The 23,342-nt window shown below is 47.8% G+C and overlaps 1 protein-coding gene across 13 annotated transcripts in view; it reads left to right on the top strand.

Annotated features, from left to right (window-relative positions):
• The window catches only part of LOC1280574 (insulin-like growth factor 2 mRNA-binding protein 1), a 70,671-nt gene that overhangs the window by 10,615 nt on the left and 36,714 nt on the right, over positions 1 to 23,342 (top strand). Inside the window, exons 1-2 of one of the 13 annotated variants that reach the window (XM_061662451.1) lie at positions 3,949 to 4,529; positions 14,523 to 15,682. The exons of 8 other annotated variants lie outside the window; for them this stretch is intronic. In XM_061662451.1, the coding sequence (XP_061518435.1) occupies positions 15,576 to 15,682 (107 nt within the window). In that variant the 5' untranslated portion in view covers positions 3,949 to 4,529; positions 14,523 to 15,575. Of the gene's footprint in view, positions 1 to 3,948; positions 4,530 to 12,490; positions 13,160 to 14,522; positions 15,683 to 20,649; positions 20,777 to 23,342 lie in introns of those variants that run through there. 4 more of the 13 variants (XM_061662454.1, XM_061662450.1, XM_061662453.1 and 1 more) reach the window with 4 other exon arrangements.

Genomic DNA, 23,342 nt, shown 5'->3' with positions numbered 1-23,342 from the left:
CTTAATTCTTTTCCCATTTTGCCCAAGGAACAGTCCCCCGCTACTTGCACTTTCGAACAATCGAAACGATCTTTGGCGAAGTGAAACATTTACCCTTAACGTTCTGCTTGAGTCTGTTGCCAGAGTTCTGTTCGCGTCTAACGCCCTCCTTGCCGTCGTTTGCACATTAGAAGCACCCTCTCGAAGTTTGAGTTCTTCACTTCCTCGGGCCGATTGCGCTGTGCCGCCAAAGCGGTGCGAGGTGCAACGGTTTCGCTCCGCCACCGCAGCGCAAGTTGGCCCAAGAGCGCGCAGTGCGATACGCAAATCGCCTGTTCGTTCCCGCAATTGCGCGAGGACTTCGGTTATGCCCGTGTGTGCATCAGACGGCACCATCCGGTGGATGCAATTCTTCGTTTCGTTTCGTTTGCTTCTGCTTGTTTCGATAGTGGTTCCGTTTGTTTTTTGTGATGTTTACGGCGTTAGATAGATAGTGTGTCCGTGGCGACTGGGGGTTTTGTGTAGGAAAAAAGGGGATAAAATACGCCAATCGGACTGTTGCAATTTGCTGGCTGTTGGTTACTGATCAATCGACCGGCTTGGCGATAGGCTTATGTGTTTTTTTGGTTTAAGCACTCCTCATTAATTTGCTATCATTTCCCAAGACTCTTTAAACGAGTCAGAATTGTTCAAAATCGAGTAAAATCCTATGATTTATTGATGCGTCTTTTACGCAAGAATATGATTGTAATCGCATACTTGTAAAGCATTCTTTAGCTTGTTGTTAATATGTTACATCTCCTACCATAAAGTATTAGATACCCATCAAAACCAACTTCAAACATGATTCAAATAAACATTAACACATCCGCGAAGCCCCATCAAAGGATACACATCGCCTAATGTGGCATTAAACAAACTGCAAACAGCGTGTAATATAGTGTCTGCATAACGACAAGCACCAGGAAGACGGGGGGAGACAGAACGGAAAAGAGCCCTGTTGCCTTAAACAGAAACACTGCAGAAATGGTTTCCGGGGGGAGGAGAAGAATTAAATAAAACAAAACCCCAGAAAGGCACACAACGCATCGAAAAAAGGTAACGACAAGAAAGCGGCGAATGGCGGGACTGGGGGGATGATCTTGAAAAATCGACGATTTCAAGGTTAAGGAATAGCGCAAGCACAGGAATAAGCCAGGCGGTGGATGGACCTTGTTTCACTTTTCAACAGAGGCAGCAAGGCGCATCCGACCGACCGACCGACCGCACCGAAGGAAACGTGTCTCGTCGTTGGGGATGAACGAGAAAGAAAAAACAGACGATGATGCACTTGGGCCCGGGCGTCGGAAGCGATGAGTAGTCGTTGAAGGTTTTTTGTTTGTTTGTTTGTTGGTTGGTCTGTTAAGATGCACGAAACTTGTAAGAAGCGCGAAAAAGGAGCAACTGTGGGTGTGAAGAAAGTGCGGATGGTTGAAGGCCAAGATACTGAAACTTTAAAGCGAGTGTTTTCAGCTTCAACAGTGGCCTGAATGAATCATTATGCATATCTGGAGTGAAAAATCTCCTGAAAAATCGAAGAAATGCGAAATGAATCACACCTACTCCATACCTGAACGCCTCTGTGCACTGTGGAAGGAAATACCCAGGAAGAAACAGAAACGGCATGAATTACGAATCTTGACGTCATCAGCAAACAAACAATGCGGAAAGTAATGCAGTTTTCGGTGAATTTCCCCAGAAGGAGATGGTAGATTGTATGCGAAATCCTCTCCTTTCACCGGGCGCGAATCATCCTTCACGGAGTAGCTTGAATCATCGTGCGAGAAAAAAATCAGTTGAACCATTTATTGTGCTTGCTTTGCAACCAAAACTCTTCCAGCGGTGGCCAATTCTGAGTGCCTGCTGGAGAAAGCAAGTGAGCTACGTTCACGCACTCGGTACCACCACAGAGTTCCACAGTTTGTGGCCGGCTTACGGGAAAGCGCAACAGACGACGAACGCGCGTTCGATCCTATTTCTAGCACCGAAAATCTCGTGTCCCTTTTTTCTTAGCTGTGTGCGTAAAAGCGTATAGAAACGGGTCTGGTGTGTATGAGTGCGTGTGTAGAAGAAAGTCGACCGAAATCGGGAACCGTTTTTGCCCGCCCGTAAGGAATCGAAGAAACTAGGTACAGTTGTGTACTTTCTCCTGAGCAACATAAAACACATAGACACACACACACATATACAGACGAGGAGGAAGTGTGCAGGTGAGCAGAGGTAATGTTGTGGTACGCTCTGGAAGGTTGGGACGAGGTTTGAGAAACCATATTGCCCAAAAACGGGCCCAAAGGAACTAGGCTGTCAATCAGCTTTTTTAGAGAGCACATGAGCCTGTGTAGGCCGGCTTGACCGCGTAGGTCGTTAGACGAAACATATGAAGAAGAGAGCATGTCACCTTTCCTCCCGGTACAATGTGCTGTGCTTCCCACCACGGTGGATCGCTGGCAACATTCGATAGGACATCGCCAAGTTCCGGCACACCTGGAGGAACCTTTTTTCCCCGGAGGCGAACTCTGCGCAGATTTGGAGCAGATCAGGTAGCGCGTTCTCCAGCTTCTCATAGGCGCGCGTATTTTTTGCCGAAAGAGTTCGCAACCGGCACTGCCTGCCTGTCCCTGCATGACCGACCTAAGACCCCAACCATTCCCCGTCCCCAGGCGTGTGCACTTTGCGGTGCGCGCGCGATCCCGGCTTTCCCGGCTTTCTGAAATCTAATCCGTCTTCTCGGCTCTCGCAATTCTCGGCTTCTCGTTGCTCGCTGTGGTTTCAAATTCGGAGCTTTTGTGACCCCCTCGCTGTGTGCGTGTGTGTGTGTGTGTTTGAGACCTCCCCAATTCCCTGCGGCCCCAAAATTGAGGTCGCGGCTGAAAGTTCGGGGCCCGGTTCGCTGACATGATGTCCCGCTGGCGTTCCTCGCGTGCTTGTGTGTATGTGTGTTTCTGTTGGCACATTTGCACTGCGCATGTCCGTTGCCTTGCCGTGTTGCCGGTGCTGCTGGTGTATGTGTGCCGAGCGATGGCGTCCCTTTTTTCTTCGGGCCGGTTGGGACGACTCCGTACCATCAGGCCGCCTTCCGTGAACCATGTCCCAAGGGTTGGGCTGGTGGTGGTGGTGGGACGGGACGCTCTCGGAATTGTTGGTGCGTCGTCCTGCCATGGCGCCTTGCTTCCTTGCAGCGTTGGTAGTGTGCGTTAGAAGTGCGCTTTTTGTGTGTCTCTTTTTCCCTGCGCGCATTTACTGCTTCTATTGTACGGTTTTGGCTTTCCAAGTTTTCGGGGGTTTGTTTTATGTCCTGCTTTTGCTTCTTAGAGCCGCAGCACGACGAGAAGGTAGGGAGAGCAAACAAAAAAAGGGTCCGAGCCGTGCCTTCCTATGCCGGGTCGGAATTGGTGTGTCTTACATGTCTGTGTGTGTGTGTGTCTGTATGGAATGCATGTCCCGGTGAATGGAATTGGAGAGGATCGGTGAACCAAATAAGAGTGCGTTCCACGATGGGACGCATTTCGGAGAGACAGCGAGCGAGCGTTTTGTTGGAATGGAAAATCTAACTTGCTTTGCCGTCGATAACATTTTCTTATCACGCGCGGCGGACGCGCGGGGGGGAAAGACAACTGGTCCCGGGTGGCGAGGTGTGACAAGACGATAAGCACCAGGGGTCGATGATCGGGTCAGAGAAAAACCGGGGATCAACTGACTCTCGCTTTTTTTTTGTCGCCCAGCCGTTTGGGAAAAATGCCGGTGGTGTGTGCGTGCGCGCGCGTGTGTGTGTGCGCGTGTATGCGAGAGCGAAAGGGACAGAGTGCGCACACACCTCACCCATACAGGCGCAACATCCCACGGCGGGGTGTTCCGAGCACCGTCCCGAGCGAGGACGCGCGTGTAAGCCCAGGTACACGCCGGACGAGCGCCGAAAATGGCCGCCAGTTTCTTCGGCACTCGGCAACCATCAAGACGCGCGCGGGGCTCTCGCAAACAACGCGAACCGAACGCAGAAAAAAACACACAAAACCAGTTTTTGTTGTTATTGTAAGCTAGGTAGGCGGCATCAGCCAAACGGAAAAATAAAATAGACGAAATTCTAAATTAAAACCAAGCAAACATAGCAAAACATCGCGAGCACCCACGCGGTTGCAAACGCGCGAACCTTTACGCAAAACGAGCGATAAAAGGGCAGAGTGTTTGTGTGCTTTCCAGTGCATATTTCACACTTCCGTGCGTGCGGTTTGATTTTCCTGCTAGTGTCACCTGTCACTCTTCTGCTGCCCCACCACCCATCGGGTGCATGTGTGCATTGTGTTCGTGACGGCGTGGATTGCGCGCAAAGTGTTTGCTACTGCTCCTGACTCCGGCTGACTGCATCGTGTGACAGTGCGACGGATTTTCCTGCATTTTCTACACCGTTCGGTTCTTGTTGTGTTGTGCGTGCGTGTCCTTGCGTGTGAGAGAGAGAGAGAGCATCTCAACGGTGTGCAAAATTTCCAGCATCCGTCTTCTTGGTCAGGCTGCATGTAAGTTTTATGTTTTTCCTGTTGGTCCTTCGAACCGGAATCATCACAAACACCTCGCCCCACACCCACGGACTACACTGTGCACCTACAATCAGGCAATACAGAACAGTGATTAAAACACACGCACACAGAAATGCACACAGGAATGTTTGAGGATTGTGGAAAATTGGTCGGGAACGTGCTTCACCGGTGGAAAAGTCACTATCCTGACGTCATCATCTACACGTTTGAGGAACGCCATGTTGTTTTTTTTGCTTCTTCTCCATCTGCTCGTCTTTCCATTCGCTCTCAAGATGTCCTGCAGCGAAGCCCGCTTCACGCATTCACACCGCGTTTCAATGGGAAATCAATAACCTCAGAAATCTGGTTAAAAATGTCTACGGCCTGCACTCTTTTGGCCATTTCAATCCATCGCTACCCCGGTTGGCGCTATGCTAGAACGGTCATTCAACTTCTAATGAAAGGGAAACACACTACTCAACGCACACTCACATGCAAACAGGTATTTGGGGGTCATCTACACGACAAGGGGAGGTGGCCTGTGTCCAGAGGGTCCCGAATTGGCATGGAAATTGCGCGTTTTCCATTTCGTTCGAAGTTCATCGGCCCACCTCGGTCGGCTGGTTGTGCTGGGAAAGGTGTACCACCCTTCCTCCTTGGCGTAGCCGAGGGAAGAGGTGTTCCAGGGTGAAAGAGAAAGCCTGAGTGAGTGCCCCGTGGCACGACCGTGGATTCGGGCCGTGAAATGTTCGAAGGACAACACGACTAGTAGCTGTGCTAAGGACGCCACCGCTCGGAAGCGCGGTTAAACACGCGCGTAAAACCTTCTTCTGCACTGTGCATGTGTGTCAGTGAGAGTGTTTGAGTGTGAGTGTGTATACGAAGAGGAAAATCAGCGTGAAAAGCATCCTTCGGTGTGTGAGTGTGTGAGAGAGCGAAGGAGAAAGCGAAAGCAGTGAGCGACCGAGATCGAGAGAGAGAGAGCAAAAACCAACGTACGGCTTGTGTGAAGCCTGAGGACTCGAGGTTATTGGCTTTTTCGGAGGATCCTGCACTTTTGCGGGACTTAACGCCGATAATTTCCTTGCCATGTCACCGGTTACAAGTTTCCCCTCTCGCCCCGAAAATTTCCCCTCTCGCTCTTTATCACTCACCTACACAGCTAAATACTAAGCAACGTCCCAAGTTCGATAGCACAACCATTACGTTGGAAAATCGTGATTTCGAGTGGTTCGAGAAGAAGAAAAAAAAGGCCCAAAGGAAACCTTTGAGCTTTCGCTAAGGATAGATGAAAGAATGATAAAGAATAAAGGCGGCCGAAAAAATGGAGCCAAGATTGTCATCGACACAACATTGTTCATGGGCATGCGGCACGCATCATCTCGGTGGATGTGACAACATGGCTGCAGAGCGCCCTTTAAACGGGGGAAATGAGCTACTCCCCGGGAAGTTAAAGGAGTTCCGGCTCCGGCCAAAGTTCCACCAGCTTTTTAACGGTGGTTCCTTTCGTTGTATTGTGAAGCAGGCTGTAGAAGTTCATCGATTGAGATTTCGCTTGAAACAGCACACACTATTGATACTAACGCCTTTGGGTGCTGGATGTGCTAAGAATAAATCATGCCAGCTAGCTTCTTGGAATCGGAAACGCAATGCTTGGAAAATCTTCAAACAACAAAAAAGCAAAATGTGCTTAATCGAAACGACATCGGGACGGCAGTTATCGCTCGCTCCGTTTGCTTATCGTTCAATCGTCTCCGGGGCCCTTTTTTTTTGTTGCTGTTGTTTGGTGATCAATATTCATGAGCATATTTCATTCGCTTCTTGCATCTAATTGCCCAGTGAGGCCTGTTTAAGGGTTTAGTGCCAATGGGAAACGCTCGGACGGATACAAAACTGTCATCTCATGCGGAATTAAGCACTCTTCGAACGTCACACAGACACACTCTCGAGATGCGTGTGCGCCATCCCGTTGCTATGCTCGGGACGTTTTTAAAAGGCTCATTAATTAATATCTTTATAAACAGCTACCAAAGGCCGTGCAATTGTAATTTGTAATTAAGTGCTCTTGTTTTGCTCCCCAAAATACTTTCCACCCCGGGGGTTGTTTGCTTTTGCAGCGTGCAGCGTGCTCAATGTGCTCCGGTATCCTGCTGGTGTCGCTGGATTGGATTGGGCCGACAATCTGCAAACCGTGGTTGCGGTGTTCCGGCCGATGAACTCCTTCCGGGCAGCAGGGTCATTAGCAGGGGCCGGCCAACACACGCTCGCCCGACTGTCACTCATTAAAGGAGGCGGCGGGTTAAGCAGTGTTGTGCACCTTGCGCACCGAGACCGCAAGACCACAACGCTGGAATGCATTAGCGGTGTGCAACAAAATCGGCCTGAGAGTACCTGTGTACGTCAGCTTGGCAACTGCTTGACTTCTTGATAATGAGCTAAGCGTGCAGAAAACAGCAAAAGGACAATGTGCAAAGGATCAAAAAACAAAAACCGTTCGTCGCTTCACTCCGATGGATGATGGATTGAGGTTAGAAGATCTGGGGAGGGGCCTCTGACGGTCTATCAAGATAGCGTACACTCTGGCCTGCAAACAAGCTCCGTCTTTCCAATCCCGTTTCCTGTTGCATGCAGTTAATTCTGCCACCGTGGGGCCTGCTTGGCTAAGTGTAATTGCTGTTCTGATGCGCGCTGTCCGGCTCGATAATTCGATTAGCAGCAACACTGCCAGCCGCAACAACGGCAAACAAACCACTGCCCCCCGGAGGCAGCAGATTCGCCACTGGTCAGCGTTTTCGTTGCGTCCCAAAATCCGATGCTTCTTAGTAGATGTACACACACACGTTCTGAGGCACCATACTTTGCTGCCGCTGCTGTCAATTATGTAATCTTGAGTATTGATTGATGGTGGGGATATGTGAGGTGCACCTTCTCGGTTTTAGCCTACCACGTGCGCGTGTTCTACACACATCGGTAGGTAGCTTCGGTGTAAGATGTGTGTACACCTGGTGCAGTTCGAGGTAGCTGTGTCTTTTCGGTTCCTTTCGGTAGGCACCCGGCAGCACTTGGGTTGCTTAGATGAACACACACAGATTTGTGCTGGTAATCTTTCGTAATTGAGCGAAAATATTCGCCTCCGGCGGACACACGCGGGTGCCAGTAGCAGTTGGATATCCTTTTTGTTGCCCTTTTTTTAATGCAGCTGGTGGGATCGTTTTTGCCGTACCAGTGCAAAGTAAACACGCCGAGAAGATTGTTTAAACGGTATGGCGATTGTTTGTACTATCAAAAAAAAGGAAACAAACATGGAAGCGTACCTAAAACATCGTCGAACGCGCCAGGAAGGTAATTTCATACGGAGGGTTCCTTTTTGTTGGGGGTTGCTAAGGTAACCAGGGCTTCGAGAAAAGCGTTGAAAGGAGGCTGCTTAGAAAGTGAGCTTTAATGTCTTTAAGTAGTTGTAGGAGTGGATGAACCGGGGGATCAGCGCCCTCTGGTGGAACAAATTGCAAGCTGTCAGCGAGTACTTTTAACACTTATCTGATAAACGAAAGGAAAGAATCTCTTAGTTTTAGATATTCTGTAGGCGATAATTCAGGCAAGAAGATGCTTCTAAAAAGGTCTTTCATTTTCCCCCACGAGTAGTCAGGAATGCTTCGCATGTTACCGTTCAACTGGAAAAAAGCAGTTCCGCCTCCTGCGAATTAGCAGTGTGTAATTTTCCTCCTGTAAAACTCCGGGACTGAGAGAGGCAGATATGGGGCAAAATGTTTCCTTGTTCCAAAGTTATTGCTCGTTAATGTGCGTCGCCAAGAAACCGACCCAAATATAACGTTGTTTGCTTTCCTTTGGCCCGTCGAAGGGGAAAACCCGTTGTTGCTTCTCAATTAAAGTAACTGCGTCGACTATGCTCGTACACTAAGCATTTAAAAAAACGCCAAACCCGAACGAACCTCTCCAAGGAGTGCCCGAATGTTGCTCACAGCACATGTGCCGCGAGGTGTAGCTGCTGTAGCTGGTCCTTTTGGCTTGTTTGGAAAATCTGGAACACGGGGACCGGGGGCTTCCGAAAGCGGAAGAAGCGGGCGGTTATTTACGCATTTGCCGATACACTTGATTTGCATATTCGCTTACGCACTTCCGCCACATGGGGAAGGAGTCATCGCACTCCTTCTTCTTCTTCTTCTTCTGCTCCGGCCTGTTACGTATCCTCACAGGCCTACAAGGAGCGTTATCCATCCGAGTGGGCATAATATTATTGATCCCTTGGGGAGGGAGGCGGAATGGAGGATGGAGGGTGTATGTACGTGTGGGTAAAAATTAATTCGATATCTGTGAGCAGTTTTAGTGCGGGGCCTGGGACGTAGAAACCAAGCTGCTGCTACTCCGGGCGGACCGTTTTGCTGTAGGATCGTAAAATAATTTAATATTATTCATGTTGGGGATGCGTTGTTGTTGTTGTTTTGGAGCGAGGTGATGGAATATATACATTGCCGTTGGAGTTGATGAACCATAAACCATCGATGAATGATAATTTAAGATAGAAGTGTGCTTTGTTTGTAATGTAAATGACGTATATTTTGGATCAAAATGAAGATTATGATTTCATAGTTAGAGATAGTGTTATAAACGTTCAAATACGAATGCTTTTATGTGCATCAATAGATAGAATGTAGTTAATTGGTAATGTAAAGATTCTTAACTTCATGTTACATTTCCACGAGATTTACATAGAAGAAAGGAGCCTTCAAATAAATCTCAATCTAAAATATCTTCTTAAAAACTGAACGAATCCAAAAATTATCCTAATGGTATCTATGCGATACAACAACGAGCAACCACGTGTAAACCCAGCCTGCTCATTGCTTGTCATAGCCAGCAAAACAGGATGCGTACTCTCCGCACAGAAAACCCGTAGGCCATCTGTATATTAGAAAACTATTCCCTAACTAAGCACCATCACGGTGGAAGCAAAAACCGAATGCCCTTAGAAGTCCGGGGCCCCGGGTGTCCTTTCGCACGTTCGCGTATACGGGTTTGAGAGGGTCCTTTTTTATCTCTAGCCAACAAATACACCACACACAACAAAACGCACTTCAGGCCGCATGTCAGTCCTACCATGCCGTCAAGGTTCGTGGCTTAGTTGCGGGATGGCGAAGTATACAGGGGAGCGACACAAAAAAAAAGCTATGGTTCACTAGCCTGTATGTATGTGTGATTTTTTTTCATTTAACGTTCATAGATTTCTTCCTTCCGTTTCTTTATGCTGGAAACGTGTTTAAGCCCGCACGCTTTAGTAAACTTGCTTTTAGTTGCTAGGGACATTAGAAGTTGGAATAGAAAATGTTGAAGGCATGAAAAAAACGACAGTTTGCTGGAGAGTTATAACAGCTACAGGATTGAAGCACGGGGTTCGTTGCGATTTTCCACTATATTTAAATGATTTTAAAATGATGCATGTGATTATGCTGTTTGCGACATTTTATATAGATATTTGATCGAATTTTCGACTACAAAAGAGAGCCCCAATAGACTAAACTGCAACACAGCGTTGCAGCTCGAATATCATTCTATTCCGGATTGAAATTGAACAATATTCCGACCTGTTAGTAAATCGGATTTTAATTGAAAAATTACCTCAAATTGTGAATTGATTACGTTTTTCCAAACTTTCTCCCAATTTTGCTTCAAATCCCCCCATCAGGAGAGTTTGAATCACCCGAGAGCACTGATTGCGTACGGGACCAAGCGTCATGGTTACCTGCCGCCATTTGCTTGACGTCGACTCCGCCGCTCGCTCATTACAGTATTATCTCCAACTAGATCTCTCGTGTGGTGAGCACGCGCGCATCGGTTTCGGTTTGGAGCTTGGTTGGCGCTCTCTGGCAACGCGTGCATAGCGCACAGAGACAAGCCGCGCGCGCGTTCGCTCCACACAGTGCGAGAGCACGCTGGTTCGGCTTTGGTGAGCGTCTTATCGTTGCTGCTCCCCATGCGCGGAGAGAATGTTTGTGGGGCTGGTTGTGTGCGCGCGTGTGTGTGTTCAGCAACTCAGTGACTTCAATCACATTTTTGCAAAGCGACGAACCTACTCGTTGAGTATCGTGGCGTAAGTGATTTTTTGTAAAGAGTTTTGTTTGTTCTCAATTAATTACCTGTCTGCTTGTCTGGATTGCTTCTGAATCTATACAACACTGCGGTTAGGGGTGCTAAAAGTACCGTTACGAAAAGATAAAAAAACGCAAGAAATGTGTCGTGTTTTATGAATTAACGCGTGTCGCATAACTTCTGCTTTGAGTAGAATGGAATGTTTGTGCTAATATCCAAACGGCCAACCACCTTTAGACCTTTAGAAGTTGAGTTCGTTGGTAATCTGCTGGTGCTGGCGGTTAAAACAAGTAGAAACAGGCAAAACACAGTTCTCGCGCATGCGTCATTGTGCTCCGATCATGTAGAATCCATGCATTATAATACACAACGCAATGAATGATCTTCATTGCTGTTCATAATCTCCCAAAATGTCAGTCAATCAATCGATAATGTTGAGAAGCAAAAACCTCATACGACTTTTCTGAAAGTAATTCGTTTGCAACCCCCTGCGTTTTGTACCGTTTCAAGCCATCCGATAAGAATGGTGAGCTGGTGAGTGTGATGAGGAAAACGCATGAGCACATTCCTAGTATTCACGTCATCTCACCAGCGTGAGAAGATCACCGACTGGCTGAGAGTGAACCGCCATGCGCGGCTATGGATTGCAAAGTCTACACAAAATCTCCAATCGACCAGATGGGAATGGGGGTTGGGGGAGGAATAAGGTAGCATAAAACCGTACAGTTATGGTTATGGAACCGTTTTCCAAACTTGTGCCCGTGTTCGATTAATTAATGACGCATTCGGTTGAGCGCCGGGTCGATTTCCGGCGCGAATCGTTCGCGCGTGACTCGATCGGAATGCGTGAGAGAGGCAGCTTGCCCGCAGAAATGTTTGATTTTTGTACTTCATGGCCCTGTTGGTGGTGGCCTATCTCGTTTACTCATCCCCCATCACTTCCTCCCCCCCTCCCCCCACCAAAGAGTGCGTGCGATAAGAGTGTAGACAAGCGGTCAATGGATGTTTGAACCCATTTGGGTCGCCTTCGATAGCTCTTTCTGTGGGCATTTTAGCTTCCCGCATGCGTTCGCCCGGGCCAATTCAGCCACCTTCCGCGCCCTACACTACGGGCTTCATTCATTTTCCATTTTCCCTATCTTCCCTCCACTTTGGCGTGTTCCCCCGTTCCCCCCGCTGCTTTGCGTGTTGCGCTGGGAACACACACTAGCACATGGCCGGACGTGTGCACACACAGCTGGAAACTTCTCCATGCTCAAAATTCTCAATCATGCTCAACCTCATGCGTCTCAACGTCCCCGCTCGTCGCTTCCTTTTGCCCGCACACAGATACAGACGGACGCAGCTACATATACAACCGCACGTTATAATATTCGGCTGTTGTGTTCTGCCAGAATGGAATATTTTTCGGGTATTTCTTTTATTCGGCAATCCTTTAGACACGTTGGTGTTTTTTTTTTGGGCAATTGCTATGAGAATGTGCGAATGAAAGAGACGAAAAGGGAGGAAGAAAGATAGCGATAAAAAGAGAGAGAGAGATAGTGAGTGAGAGAGAAAGAGAGAGAAAGAGAGCGAGGATGAGAGAGAAAAAACGTTCGGGATGCTATGTTTGCGTTCTCATATTTTCCGTTCTTTCCCTTCCGTCCCGCTTTTGGTGGTTTCGATCCCTCGCAGGGTTTCCCCTTTCCCTGCTGGGAAGAGGTCTGTTTTACCGGCAATATAGGAACCCGACGCTGCCGGCTAGCTGTGTGTGCGTGTGTTTTCGCTGCGTTTCAGGGCTCGTACAAGCGTGTGCGTAAGCGCCTCGCGCATAGCGATCGATCGGGAAGCGCACAACCCGACAGTGAGTCTCGAAACTGTTCAGTTATTTTCGAAAGTACACCCGATCGGAGAGCACACGCCGCAGAGCGAACAGCGCCACGACCAGCCACGACCACCACCACCACCAGCGGAAAGTGCGGAGTGCGCGTTGTCCATTTTCCCACATCCCGTCGTCGAATACGTTGTTTATTTTATTGTTTTGTTTGTTCGATTGTTCGGTGTTCGGTGTTTTCCCCGTTGTTGGTTGTCGCCGGTTGAATTTTCCGAGTGCGGTTTATTTCCGAGCGCGCGCCCGTTCGAACCCCCCGTTTAAAACAACGACCGCGCTTAAGCAGCTACTAAGCAGCGACAACGCTGCGCGACAGAGTGTGCGGATTGTTCTATCGTTCATCCGATTTCGGAACCGTGAGCATCAACTTCGAGATTTTGCAACTTTCGATCAAACAGTAACGATTCATACGTGTGCGTTAATCTTGATCATATTTTTTTCTCTCTCAAATCGTGCCGCGTGGTTCCTTTTCGTGCGTAGTATTTGTTGCTTATTTCCTTCTGCGAGAGCGTATGTGTACGAGTGTGCTGCCGGCGGGGTTGTTTGTGTGATTCGTGGTGTCGAAAATATTTCCGGCGAACACCGACTATCGTCCCGACACGTTTGACCAAACGGTTGTGGTTTGTCTTTAGTGTGGTTTTGTTTGTCCGAAAGCGTAGGTTTTCCAGCGTTCAATACAACTAAAAACACGATAGAGAATACGAGCGAAAAGCACACTCCATACGAAAAAGCGTACAGAGATTTTACACACAAATTTGGCACATAGTGCGTGACGAATAAATAACCATCACACCGTATAAGGGTACGGCGTGTTTGAGTGCTTGGGTGAGAGCGAGCAAGAGTGAGCGAGAGAGAGCGAGGGAGAAAGATGTTAAATATGAGAACACGCACCAGTGAGAGAGGTGATCGACTCGTAAATGAGTAGAAAGATTGTTAGAGGCACAAAGCAACCGGTGTTTGTGTGAGTGTGCATGTGTGTGTGTTTGTGCGTGAGTGGACATTGGTTTTGATCCAATAGCGGCTTAGTAGTGCCGTAAGATAGCGCTTAACTGTCAACACAGCACTCTCGCCTTATAGATGACACTAAACTGCACCTCTACGGGAACAGTACAGTTGTCCAGCATCTCCAATCTGTACGCGCGCATGTTTGTGTGCGTGTATTGGGCATTGATCGGTTTTTCGACCTTCCATGCGTTTTCATGATTTGCCTGCTCATTTTGCGTCATTATGACGGTAGCAAACACCCATCCATGGTTGGGTAGGAAGCCATCCTTTCTTTCCTACCGTAATCGTTGTACTGAAGTAAAGCAAATGTATACATTTTTACATTTACCTTGCTAAAATTCGCTGTAAAATTATACGATCAGATGGGTCTGTGACTTCATCCACGACTCCATCCATTCCTCTGGTTCTCTCTCTCTCTCTCCCTCTTGCTGTTTCTAGAAAAACAGACACGAGCCCGCTTCGAACTGCTGTGTCAATAATGGAGATGCTGTAGTGGAACCGAGCGACTTTAATCGAGCAAAAGTGTTCAGGGCTCTTCTCATCTGTTCAATTTGGGCTGGCCGCTCTATGTTGTGTGAGATGTATTCGTAGAAGTTATTCCTAGAAAAACGATGCCAAATCTCGACTCCATTTTGGGTAGAATAAACGAAACAATACGTATGCACAGCACGGTTTTGCTATTAGCCGGGTCTTTGTGTTGTAAGATTCCAAGTTCTTGAATATTTTAGTATACTAGTACTACAACTGCATCTCACAGTGCTAATTTGTTATCACCATGCACGTTTAAGCATGGTTTCCTTAAGTATACTGCTGGATACTAAGGATATGCTTTTGGAAACAACTTTGTGTGTAACACTTTGTGCGATTGATGTATGCGTTTGTGTGTGTGTTTTTCTCTCCTCCTCCTCGTACCTTTTCGTAGAGCCAGTAAAGTCTAACTGATCATAATGTTTCTTTCCAATTTCGTCCAATTTTTTTCTCTCTGTCTCTCTCCCTTCCATTCAACCGTACAGCTAAAAGGTTTAGGAAAAGTTTAGCTACTCCGGCAGAAAAAAAAACCCATACACGACCTCTAAAACAGTACCGAACAAATAGGGCACCGGTACCAGTGACAAACACACACGTGCGTGACCGTCCCACGTAAGCCACCACGAGTTGAGGCAAGATTTCGGCCCAAGAGAAAGCTCTCCACGTTGTTATTACCAACACCCATTTACCGCTTGCTACCATTATTATTATTATTATTATTAGTATCACCATTGTTGTTATTAATGTTTTAAGTTACTTAAAACGTGCGTGGCAAGCGATAGAGAAAGAGATAGAGCGTGAGCGAAGGCGAGTACGAGAGTGTATCAAAATCCAACGCGTGAGTGGTGGTATGCGTGTAGTAGTAGTAGTAATCTCTAATGTGCTATATTAGCAGCAGGTAACACGCATGAGAGTTAGCGAGAGCGCCAGTGCTAGTTCTGGAGGATAATTGTGGCAAGCAAATTACACTGATCGTGTATGCGAAGGATTAAACTACGGATTCGTTTCGACTCGTCAAAATTACCCATTTCGGCCCCCCAGTGCGTGCGTGTGTGTGTGTGTGCGTGCACGTGTATCTATTTCCCGGTCTCGAACCCCGTAGTCCCGAGTCGTTACGATATTTCTGTGTCTGCAAGTCCTCGCGATCTCCAAAAAGGCCAGGCCAGTGTTTGGTGAATCACGCACGTGTCTCTTCGGAAGAATTCATTTTGGAAACGAGCCACTGATAAAGTAGACTACCGAGCGGGCTGCTTCAGTGTTGGTGTACTGTGTGTGTGTGTGCGTTTATTTGTTCGTTTGTGCGCGCGTTTATATGTGTGCTGTAGTTGTACCGGTGTGCCTCCCGTGGTTCCGTGCATTCCGTGTGTCGTACTGGTGGACCAGTTTCTAAGCCCCTTGTCCGAGCGAAGGATTAAGTCTCGATCTCGAGATCCAGAAGCGCCTTGGAATTGTTCAGCATCACTGACAACAGCGACCCCTGCAGAGCAACAGCAGCGAGCTACACATTTAGTAGACAAATCGAGATCAGATAGTAAAAGATGGCGTCAAATTTGGAGCAGTTTTCGGAGCTGGAGCTGTCGAAGGAGGATCGTGAGCAAATCTTCGACCCGCCGTTGGATGCGCCCAAAACACAGAATGGTGCCAGGTGAATATTTCATTACGATTAGTAACGCAACGCTCCTTGTAGAACTAGGTCCTTGTAGGTCTTTGTCCTTGTTGAAAATGTGTGTATTTGTTTATTGTTCATGATTTGGTAGATCCACAATATCCCAAGGGGCGGTCCCGTGGTACAGTCGTCAACTCGAACGACTCAATAACATGCCCGTCATGGGTTCAAGGCTAGAATAGACCGTCCTCCCGTAGCAAGGATTGAGTATCCGGCTTCGTGGTTATGAATTAAGTCTCGAAAGCCTGTATAGGCCGGCATGTCCGCTTAGGACGTTACGCCAAAAAGAAGATAATATCCCAATAATGAAAAATGTAGTAAAAATCGTCCATCTCCATGGAATTGGATATGTACTTCCTTGCGTGTCTTTTGATCTGTACACTAACGATAAACTGTAAAGTATTGGAAAGATCCCTAAAGTAGTGTCAAGTATCTCTGATACGGCGAAATCGTTCCCACACACTTACGCATACACTCCCACAGTTTACGGTGTGTTCAGTAAACTCCACAAGCCTCTAAACCCTCGACAACCTCTAGTCTTACCTTTCCAATCGGTTTCACACCGACCAACCCATTGAGCGGAACGGAGGATGGGAAGATGCTGTCCTCGTCCTTGGACGAATTGCTTCCAAAATCTGCTCAATTCGCATAATCTCGTCCAAAATTCGCGCGCGGACCGACGATATCCCATTCGCGTACCTTCCCCGTTCTGTTCATCACTGCTGCTCCTCCGTCCCTGCATGGGCTCGGTTGGAGTAGTTCCTAGCGGTGCGGAGGTCCTCGTTTACGGTTCTCGCGCGCTACCTGATGACGGTCGTCTTGTTCTTTCGGGCTTTCGGCGGCAACCTTTCTTACCGCGTGTGTGTGTATGTGTGTTTACGGTCTAGAGTTGCGCGGTGCTTTGCCTGCAAGAGCCCCTTTAGAGAGAGATTGCTGTTGTTTTTTGCTGTTTGTTTCTACTCCCCTTCCCTTTTTGCAGTAGCAGGACAGGATCGGTCCCTTTCTTGTGCCCAAAATCCGAAAATTCGCTTCTACAATCCTAAACGATTGCCTGCTTCGTCACTCTCTCGCTCTTTCTGTCCCACTGGCTGTCAGCCCATCAAGGTTCTCCTGTTCTGGGCCGTTTTCATCCACTGTGCTGCCCTTCCCTCCGGCCACCGGGGTTCCTTCTGTTTTCTGCCGCGAACGGGTCCGCTCCTAACCGCCCATCCTGGAATCCGACCGAACCCAATGGCCAACATTTATATAATACCTCTTGGCTTCAGTATTCTTTCCTCCGGTGCCGTAGTGTTTCGCCGTGCTTGTGTGCTCCCTTTGGATGTGCACGCTTTTTGCAAAACTGTGCTGCTCAAGGTTGCGGCTGCTGGTTGCTAGAGCGCGAATTTTTGCCCCGTAGCCCGAACTCTACGCCTAGATGGTCGGTGAGGAAGAAGACGGCAGGACCAGGACCCTCGGGGATTATGAATATTTCGGTGCGCCTTTCCGCGCGCGCGCTCCTCGTTGTTGAACTGCTCAAATTTCATATCCATACGCGCCCCATCATATCGCATCATCATGTGCGTTGTGTGGTGGGATTGTGAACGAATCCTTGTACTTTGTTGCGCGCAGGAAGGAAGCAGAAAGCATGTCACGAAAGAACAGTGGACGGTCGGTTTGCGTTTCCCAGGTGGAACAGGAGGAACATGTACCGAGCGTTGCATAATCAAGCTGGAAGCAATTACATCATATCGGAATCTCTCTGTGCCTGATATGAAGATTATTTGCAATCTTGTAGGCCAAAGAGAGTCAATAAAAATGTATATGCTCGCCTACAGTCATTCCATCCATTCGAGTACCAAACAAGGGCAAACGCTTAAAAGAATTCTCGCAGGGCTTGTTTGTGACATTGGGCAGTAAAATAATTAATTGTCTATGTTTTTTTTTTCAATTAAGCAAACCATCATCAAACCAAACTCAAGCAACAGAGGTGAGGCAAAGGCTTCCGAGAAGGATTCAATGAATGGAGATAGAGATGGTTCTGCGAAAAAGTTGCCCCCCTAAAAATCCCCACGAAAGCAAGATGGGGTTCAAATTTTGCGTTTTTATGCGCTCTTTAACGGTACCTTTTATGCGCTACAAATCTCGGCGAACGCAAGGCACTAAAAGCGAAAGAGATGGGAGCCCATGCTGAATTCTTTCAAACTGATCATCAACCAACACCAAGCACCCTCTCCTCCGGGAACGCTTCTTTGATCGATAGCGATCTTCTCTTTGTGCGAGATCTTTCGAGAGAAGATGTCTGGGGTTTAAATTGAATCCACGCACCAGAAAAGAGATCGGCGCTTGAGGTTTCCCCACGTTCGTCGATGATTTATTGGCCGACAGACAGGCGTTTTGGGACGTGGTTCGATTAGGCAAGCCCTCTCCCCCCGGCTAAGCCATTTATTAAAATGGTCTTTTTCGGCATGGTTTGTACCTTCATCATAAACCCTTTCTGTTTTCGAAGGCGTCCAGTAGGTGGCGCCACCAGCTTGTACACTTAAAGTTGACAGTTATAACGCGCCAAATTGTGATATATCTGATAAAAAAAAACCTTAAAATAAGAAGATAAAATAGGCAATTATTGCACAGCTTTATTGCATAGCAGTAGAAATCGTGTTAAGAACAAACCACATGGTTGGTTCTTGATTCCACGCCTAAAACAATGCCCAAAACTTGACATCAGAAAACTGGAGGATGCATTCGGGAACAGCAAGAAGACACATTAGCGAGCATCTAACGACAAAAGCATACGGAAGAAAAAAAGAAGATGCAAACTCCAGACACGCATCGCGAGAGAGGATGGCTTACATTTATCACCTGTTCATTTCCTGTTCGTCGTCTGGCCCAACTGCCGGCTGGCGAGCTGCCGAAATCCGTCGCGAATCCGGACACTCTGGGAATCGATTTTCTGCTTTGTGCATGGCTGTACCTGTTCGCCTGCCTCCACTGAATGCTGGGCTGTGTTAGCGTGTTTCGGCAAGTTTCGCACCGAACGTGGTGCAACGGAAAAACACAGAACGCGATGCAACAGTAGCAAGAAGCCAAACCGCCGATCCCTCCACTCTGCACCTGACTTGCACGGCCGCCTGCTTGCAATAGCAGCTTTCGACGACTAACCTCGTGCACCGGTTTCGCCACTTTTACTATCATCCTGCGCCTCCGTTCCAATTCCCCTGCGAGCCGGGAGGGCGATCATCCTGCTGGCGGCTGGCTTGTCGCGTAAAAGAGATTTGCTAACCGGCAAAAAGGAGACGGCGCAGCGTTTGCGGTGGCCTGGGAAGTGGCGCACTCTAACCTTGAAACTTTGGCGAGAAACTCGTGGACCAGACATAGAGCAGAACGGCTGGCAGCCGCCACAGCGATGGAGTGAACAGAAAGCAGTCAAGACAACCACAACGGAACAAAAAATGTTCCTCACAGCGCTTGAAAATGCGCGGGAAGCTGCAGCTCCTTTTTGTGTCGACTTCTCCTTCTGTGTTCGCCGTTTTGGTGGCAGTGATCCTCGCCAAAGGGCGGGAGGGCTTTGGGGAGAGCTTCTCAGTGTGGTGTTTTTATCTTCTTCTTCTTCTTGTTCTGTTGATTGCTCCGTTGTTGCTCCGAGAGTGGCAGTATGCAGTTTTGGTGCTGCATACTGCATCCTTCCGCGAATTGGAAGATCTGTCTCGGTTGTTTTTTTTTTTTGCTTTTGGCTAAGCGTTGTTATTCTCATCCTTCAGCCCCCGAAGAGAAGTTCACCTTGAACAAGTTGGGGCCGCGTTTCTGTCTTAAGATTTAAAGTTTCCGATGAATCCGCTCTCCCAGGGACGCATCGGGCGCGAGTTTGTTTCGTTCCCAGGGACGCATTGAGCATTGAATTAAAGCTTTGAAGGCTCTATTGGAAAAGAGATATGCCCAAAAATTGCTCCTACTCTTTAATTGTAACGTTCGGCCAATAATTAGCGCATCGGTCAACATTCGCGATCGTGGCTGACCTTCAGCAGACATTGAACATTCATTCTCTAACGGACGCCTTTTTACACGATAGTTTAAAAAAAACAATCCACCATTTTTAACACCTTCCTTCTTTCAAGCGCCCAGCAAATGCAACAGATTGTGCTCCATCGAGAAAGTGCAATTGCAGCACATTCTTCCATACGTAGCCCATCACTTCCACGAGCTGCAAAATGCACGTTGCAACGACGGTGCTGTCGGTAGCATAAAAATATGATCCATCCGTCACTGCGGGACGGCCCAGGACGCTCCGGGGGAGGTACACGTGTGTGTGTGTGTGTGTGTGTGTGTGTGTGTGTTTGTGTGTATTATGTAAGTGGAGCTCACTGGGACAGTATATCGTTACGCCACGAGTCGGCTTGCGACATTCCCTCCCGTGCGCACGACGGTGCACTTTTTCCCGTTTTCTCGGGAAAATTGGCAAACGGAGAGCTGCAACGACCCATCGTTATGCCTTCTTCTCACCCCCCCCCCCCCCTCTCACATCACCTTTCCATCGGCCTCGTGCCACGTTTTGCACACCAATGCAGTTGTTGCAGTGCAGCCGGTAAGGGTCAACGCGAAGATTGGATTATGTTTTTTCCGCCCTTCGCTTGCCCCGTTGCGTCCCCGGTTCCCGGTGGTACGAAATATGTTGTGATTTGCGTTGGGCTTTTAAATTCCAACTCTCCGCTCTCGGTGTGTGGCTCGGTTGGCTGCGAAAGAATTTGCATGTGCGTTTAATTTTTGCGCTTCCACTGCATCAGGTTCATCGGAGCATGGTACAGTTGCAATCGTGCTTCTAGAAGATGGGCGATGCGCTGTCTGACGATTGCCGACGATATACAAACGGATTTTATTACTGGAAATGTGTGTGTGTGTGCGTGTTTGACCGGGGCCAAGCGAGATATAGATTAAGCGGAGAAGAGTTTACGATTCAGTAAAGAATAGTTCGCTGACGTGGTAGTAGTTGGTTTTAGTACACGATTTATAGTGACTACGGGGTGCTAGTGGTAGTTGTGTGACTATAGAAAAGAAGATAATGGAATTTTGGACGCCTTTGGATGGACAGCAGTATCATAGGTATCTTACATTTTACAAGAATATCAAAATTCTGAGCTTTGGAAATACGGAATATTCATTTGTTCAATATCATTTCACATAGTACTATGGCCTACTAGATTTTGACATTTCTTCCACATGATTTGACAGCGTATAAACGTTTATAGTCATGTTTTAAAGAGTTCGCTTTTAGAAACAAGACTTTAAGGGTTCTATTGTAAACTAATTTATTTAGCAACACAATTTACCAAAAGCCAAGTTATTTCGGATACTTATATTCCTCAACTCAACTCAATTCGCTCATGTTGAACAAGGTGATTTCTTTGTTCTTTGTATATACTAAAATTAATGTTTAAATTAGCTACGTATTAGTCCTGACATTTTATTGTTAAAAAAAACTACTCATTATGTTAACGACCAATTACTTCAAACGCTGCTGCTCTTATGTCTTGAGAATCTAATGCATGAAGTTCTTCATAGAACAACACAGCTCATAACACTATAAAATTCTAATTTTTAGGCTAAGGATCTAAAAAACCAGAATCTGTAAAGAAAAGAAAAGCATGGAACTAAGAAAACAAAACTAAATTGCGAAAAAAGCAAAGAAAACAAAGAGATAGAGAGAAAGGGTAGCTAGTTTCGCTATTGTAAAGAAAGGGAAACGAATTATGCTTCAAGTGTCAATCATCGCTCGTTGTGCAGGATCGCAAAGGGCCAACTTACCTATTCCCATCCCTTCCCCCCCCAGCTGAACCTGCCCTTCGAGATCTTCAGCCCAGCGTTTGACCGAACCCTCGCGCCAAAGCTCCAGGAAACAGATATCCTCGTTTCGGTGGCCCTGCTCCGCGCCGTTCCAACCCGTTCCCTCCGCACCCGCCGGCTCCACCGATGAGATCCGCTTCCGCAACGCAAAGGGGGAAAGCCAAGCCTTTTTCGGCAACCAAATTTCGGGCATCTTGCTCTCTCCTTTTCTCACTGCAACGGTTTCGGTGCTCGGGGTTTGCAAATCCTTTGCTGCCGAAAATCTGCACGGGCTGCTCTGCCAAACTGGTGCGGTGCGGCTCGGTGGTAGCCTTGTGTATGCGCGCACAGATATCCGTTCTGCGCAAACGCACACACTTGCGCAAGCGTAAGGAAAGGAAAAAGGCAGCAAAGGGGTTTGCTGCCAGCGCGCGCAGTATAGGTTTCACAGGGGGCAGTTGTGAGAGCGCGGGCCTAGAACGATCAACCGATGGTTGAGGAGGGGTGGCAGGAAAGCGCGGGGAGAGGAGGATGCGGGGCGACACGAACGTGATGGAAATTGGACAGATTCTCATCAAATTTTGGCAGTGGATCGGAACGGGCGAGTGATCTTTCTCGTGTATGTGTGTGCGGATTTCGTTTTTTTTGTACCTTGGTTGTTTGATGCGCGTCTTGTCGTGTCCTGCCGTCCTTCTAGTTGTCTAGGTTCGAATAGGCTTCTTCTTTCCGGTCGTGGCTTTCCGTTGCTCTTTGGCGAACGCATGTGAAAGGATGATCAGCTTCTTAGGATATCGCAGCTCCCTTCCTTCTCCCGGAACCGTGCCAGCGAAACGATTTCCTGTTCCTCCCGATTATCATACGGAGACACACACAGACACACAACACCGAAACGTTGACCGGTCGGGAGACAGTTTGTTGTCCAAATTTGTTCGCTATCCGCCGTGTGGAGGGAAATATGTAAAAGAGATCAGTAGAGCCAGGCAAGAGAGTTAGAGAGAGAGAGAGAGCGTGCGAAGCGAAGTTCATTGTTCCGGTAGGCGGGAGAGCAGAGTTTGGTCACGCCGAACCAGGGATTAGATACAGGAAGGAACGAATTTTAATATCTCCTATTGGCAAAAAAGAGGCACGACTGGCTTCCCGGGTATGGCACGGCTGAGGCGAGATAATCTTTCCCGATTGAAAAGTGATTCAAAAAGTCAAGCCATAGGAGCCTCGCCACTCCTCGCCAAACTGTGGTGGATTGGAAAGCCATTATCCCGTGCGAATCGGTAGCTTAGGAATCGAGCAAATCGACCATGTGTGCGGCTGCGTTTTCAAAACGGGCACACAGAAAAACACACAGCATGGTACGGCTACCCAGCGGGCATTGAAACGGACATCCGGCAGTAATTGCGCCAGAAGCACGTATGAACGCACACTCACACACTCACACGAGGGAAAAGGAATCGCACATAATCGATGAGGGATCGATTTTTAATCCGAACACAGTACAGTAGGCTGGTGCTAATGGTACCTGAAAGACCTGAAGGAAGTGAAGCGATCCTTGAGAATATTGCATGTGGAGAGGGCACAACCGAGGGCGAACAAGGGAAGTCACGAACCGGCAGCTAACACGACGCATTGGACGCATTGATCCTTTAACGACTTTGCCGAGTGGTGGTTGTATTTTTGGAAATGAATGAAGAACGTAATGTACAATGGACGAAAGATGCTGCCCGAAAGGAAGAACCTAAAAGCCGAATAGGAATGAGCAATTATCTGGATCTTGGTTGATAGTGATCGTTGGTCGTTAGTTTCGTAGTTTGGAGACGATATATTTGTGGAATCTTTTGGAACATTTTGGAAT

Source organism: Anopheles gambiae, chromosome 3 (assembly GCF_943734735.2).
Source record: "Anopheles gambiae chromosome 3, idAnoGambNW_F1_1, whole genome shotgun sequence".
Lineage (NCBI taxonomy): Eukaryota > Metazoa > Arthropoda > Insecta > Diptera > Culicidae > Anopheles > Anopheles gambiae.
Note: the sequence above shows the minus strand (reverse complement) of the source record. Positions and strands in the feature narration are given on the sequence as shown.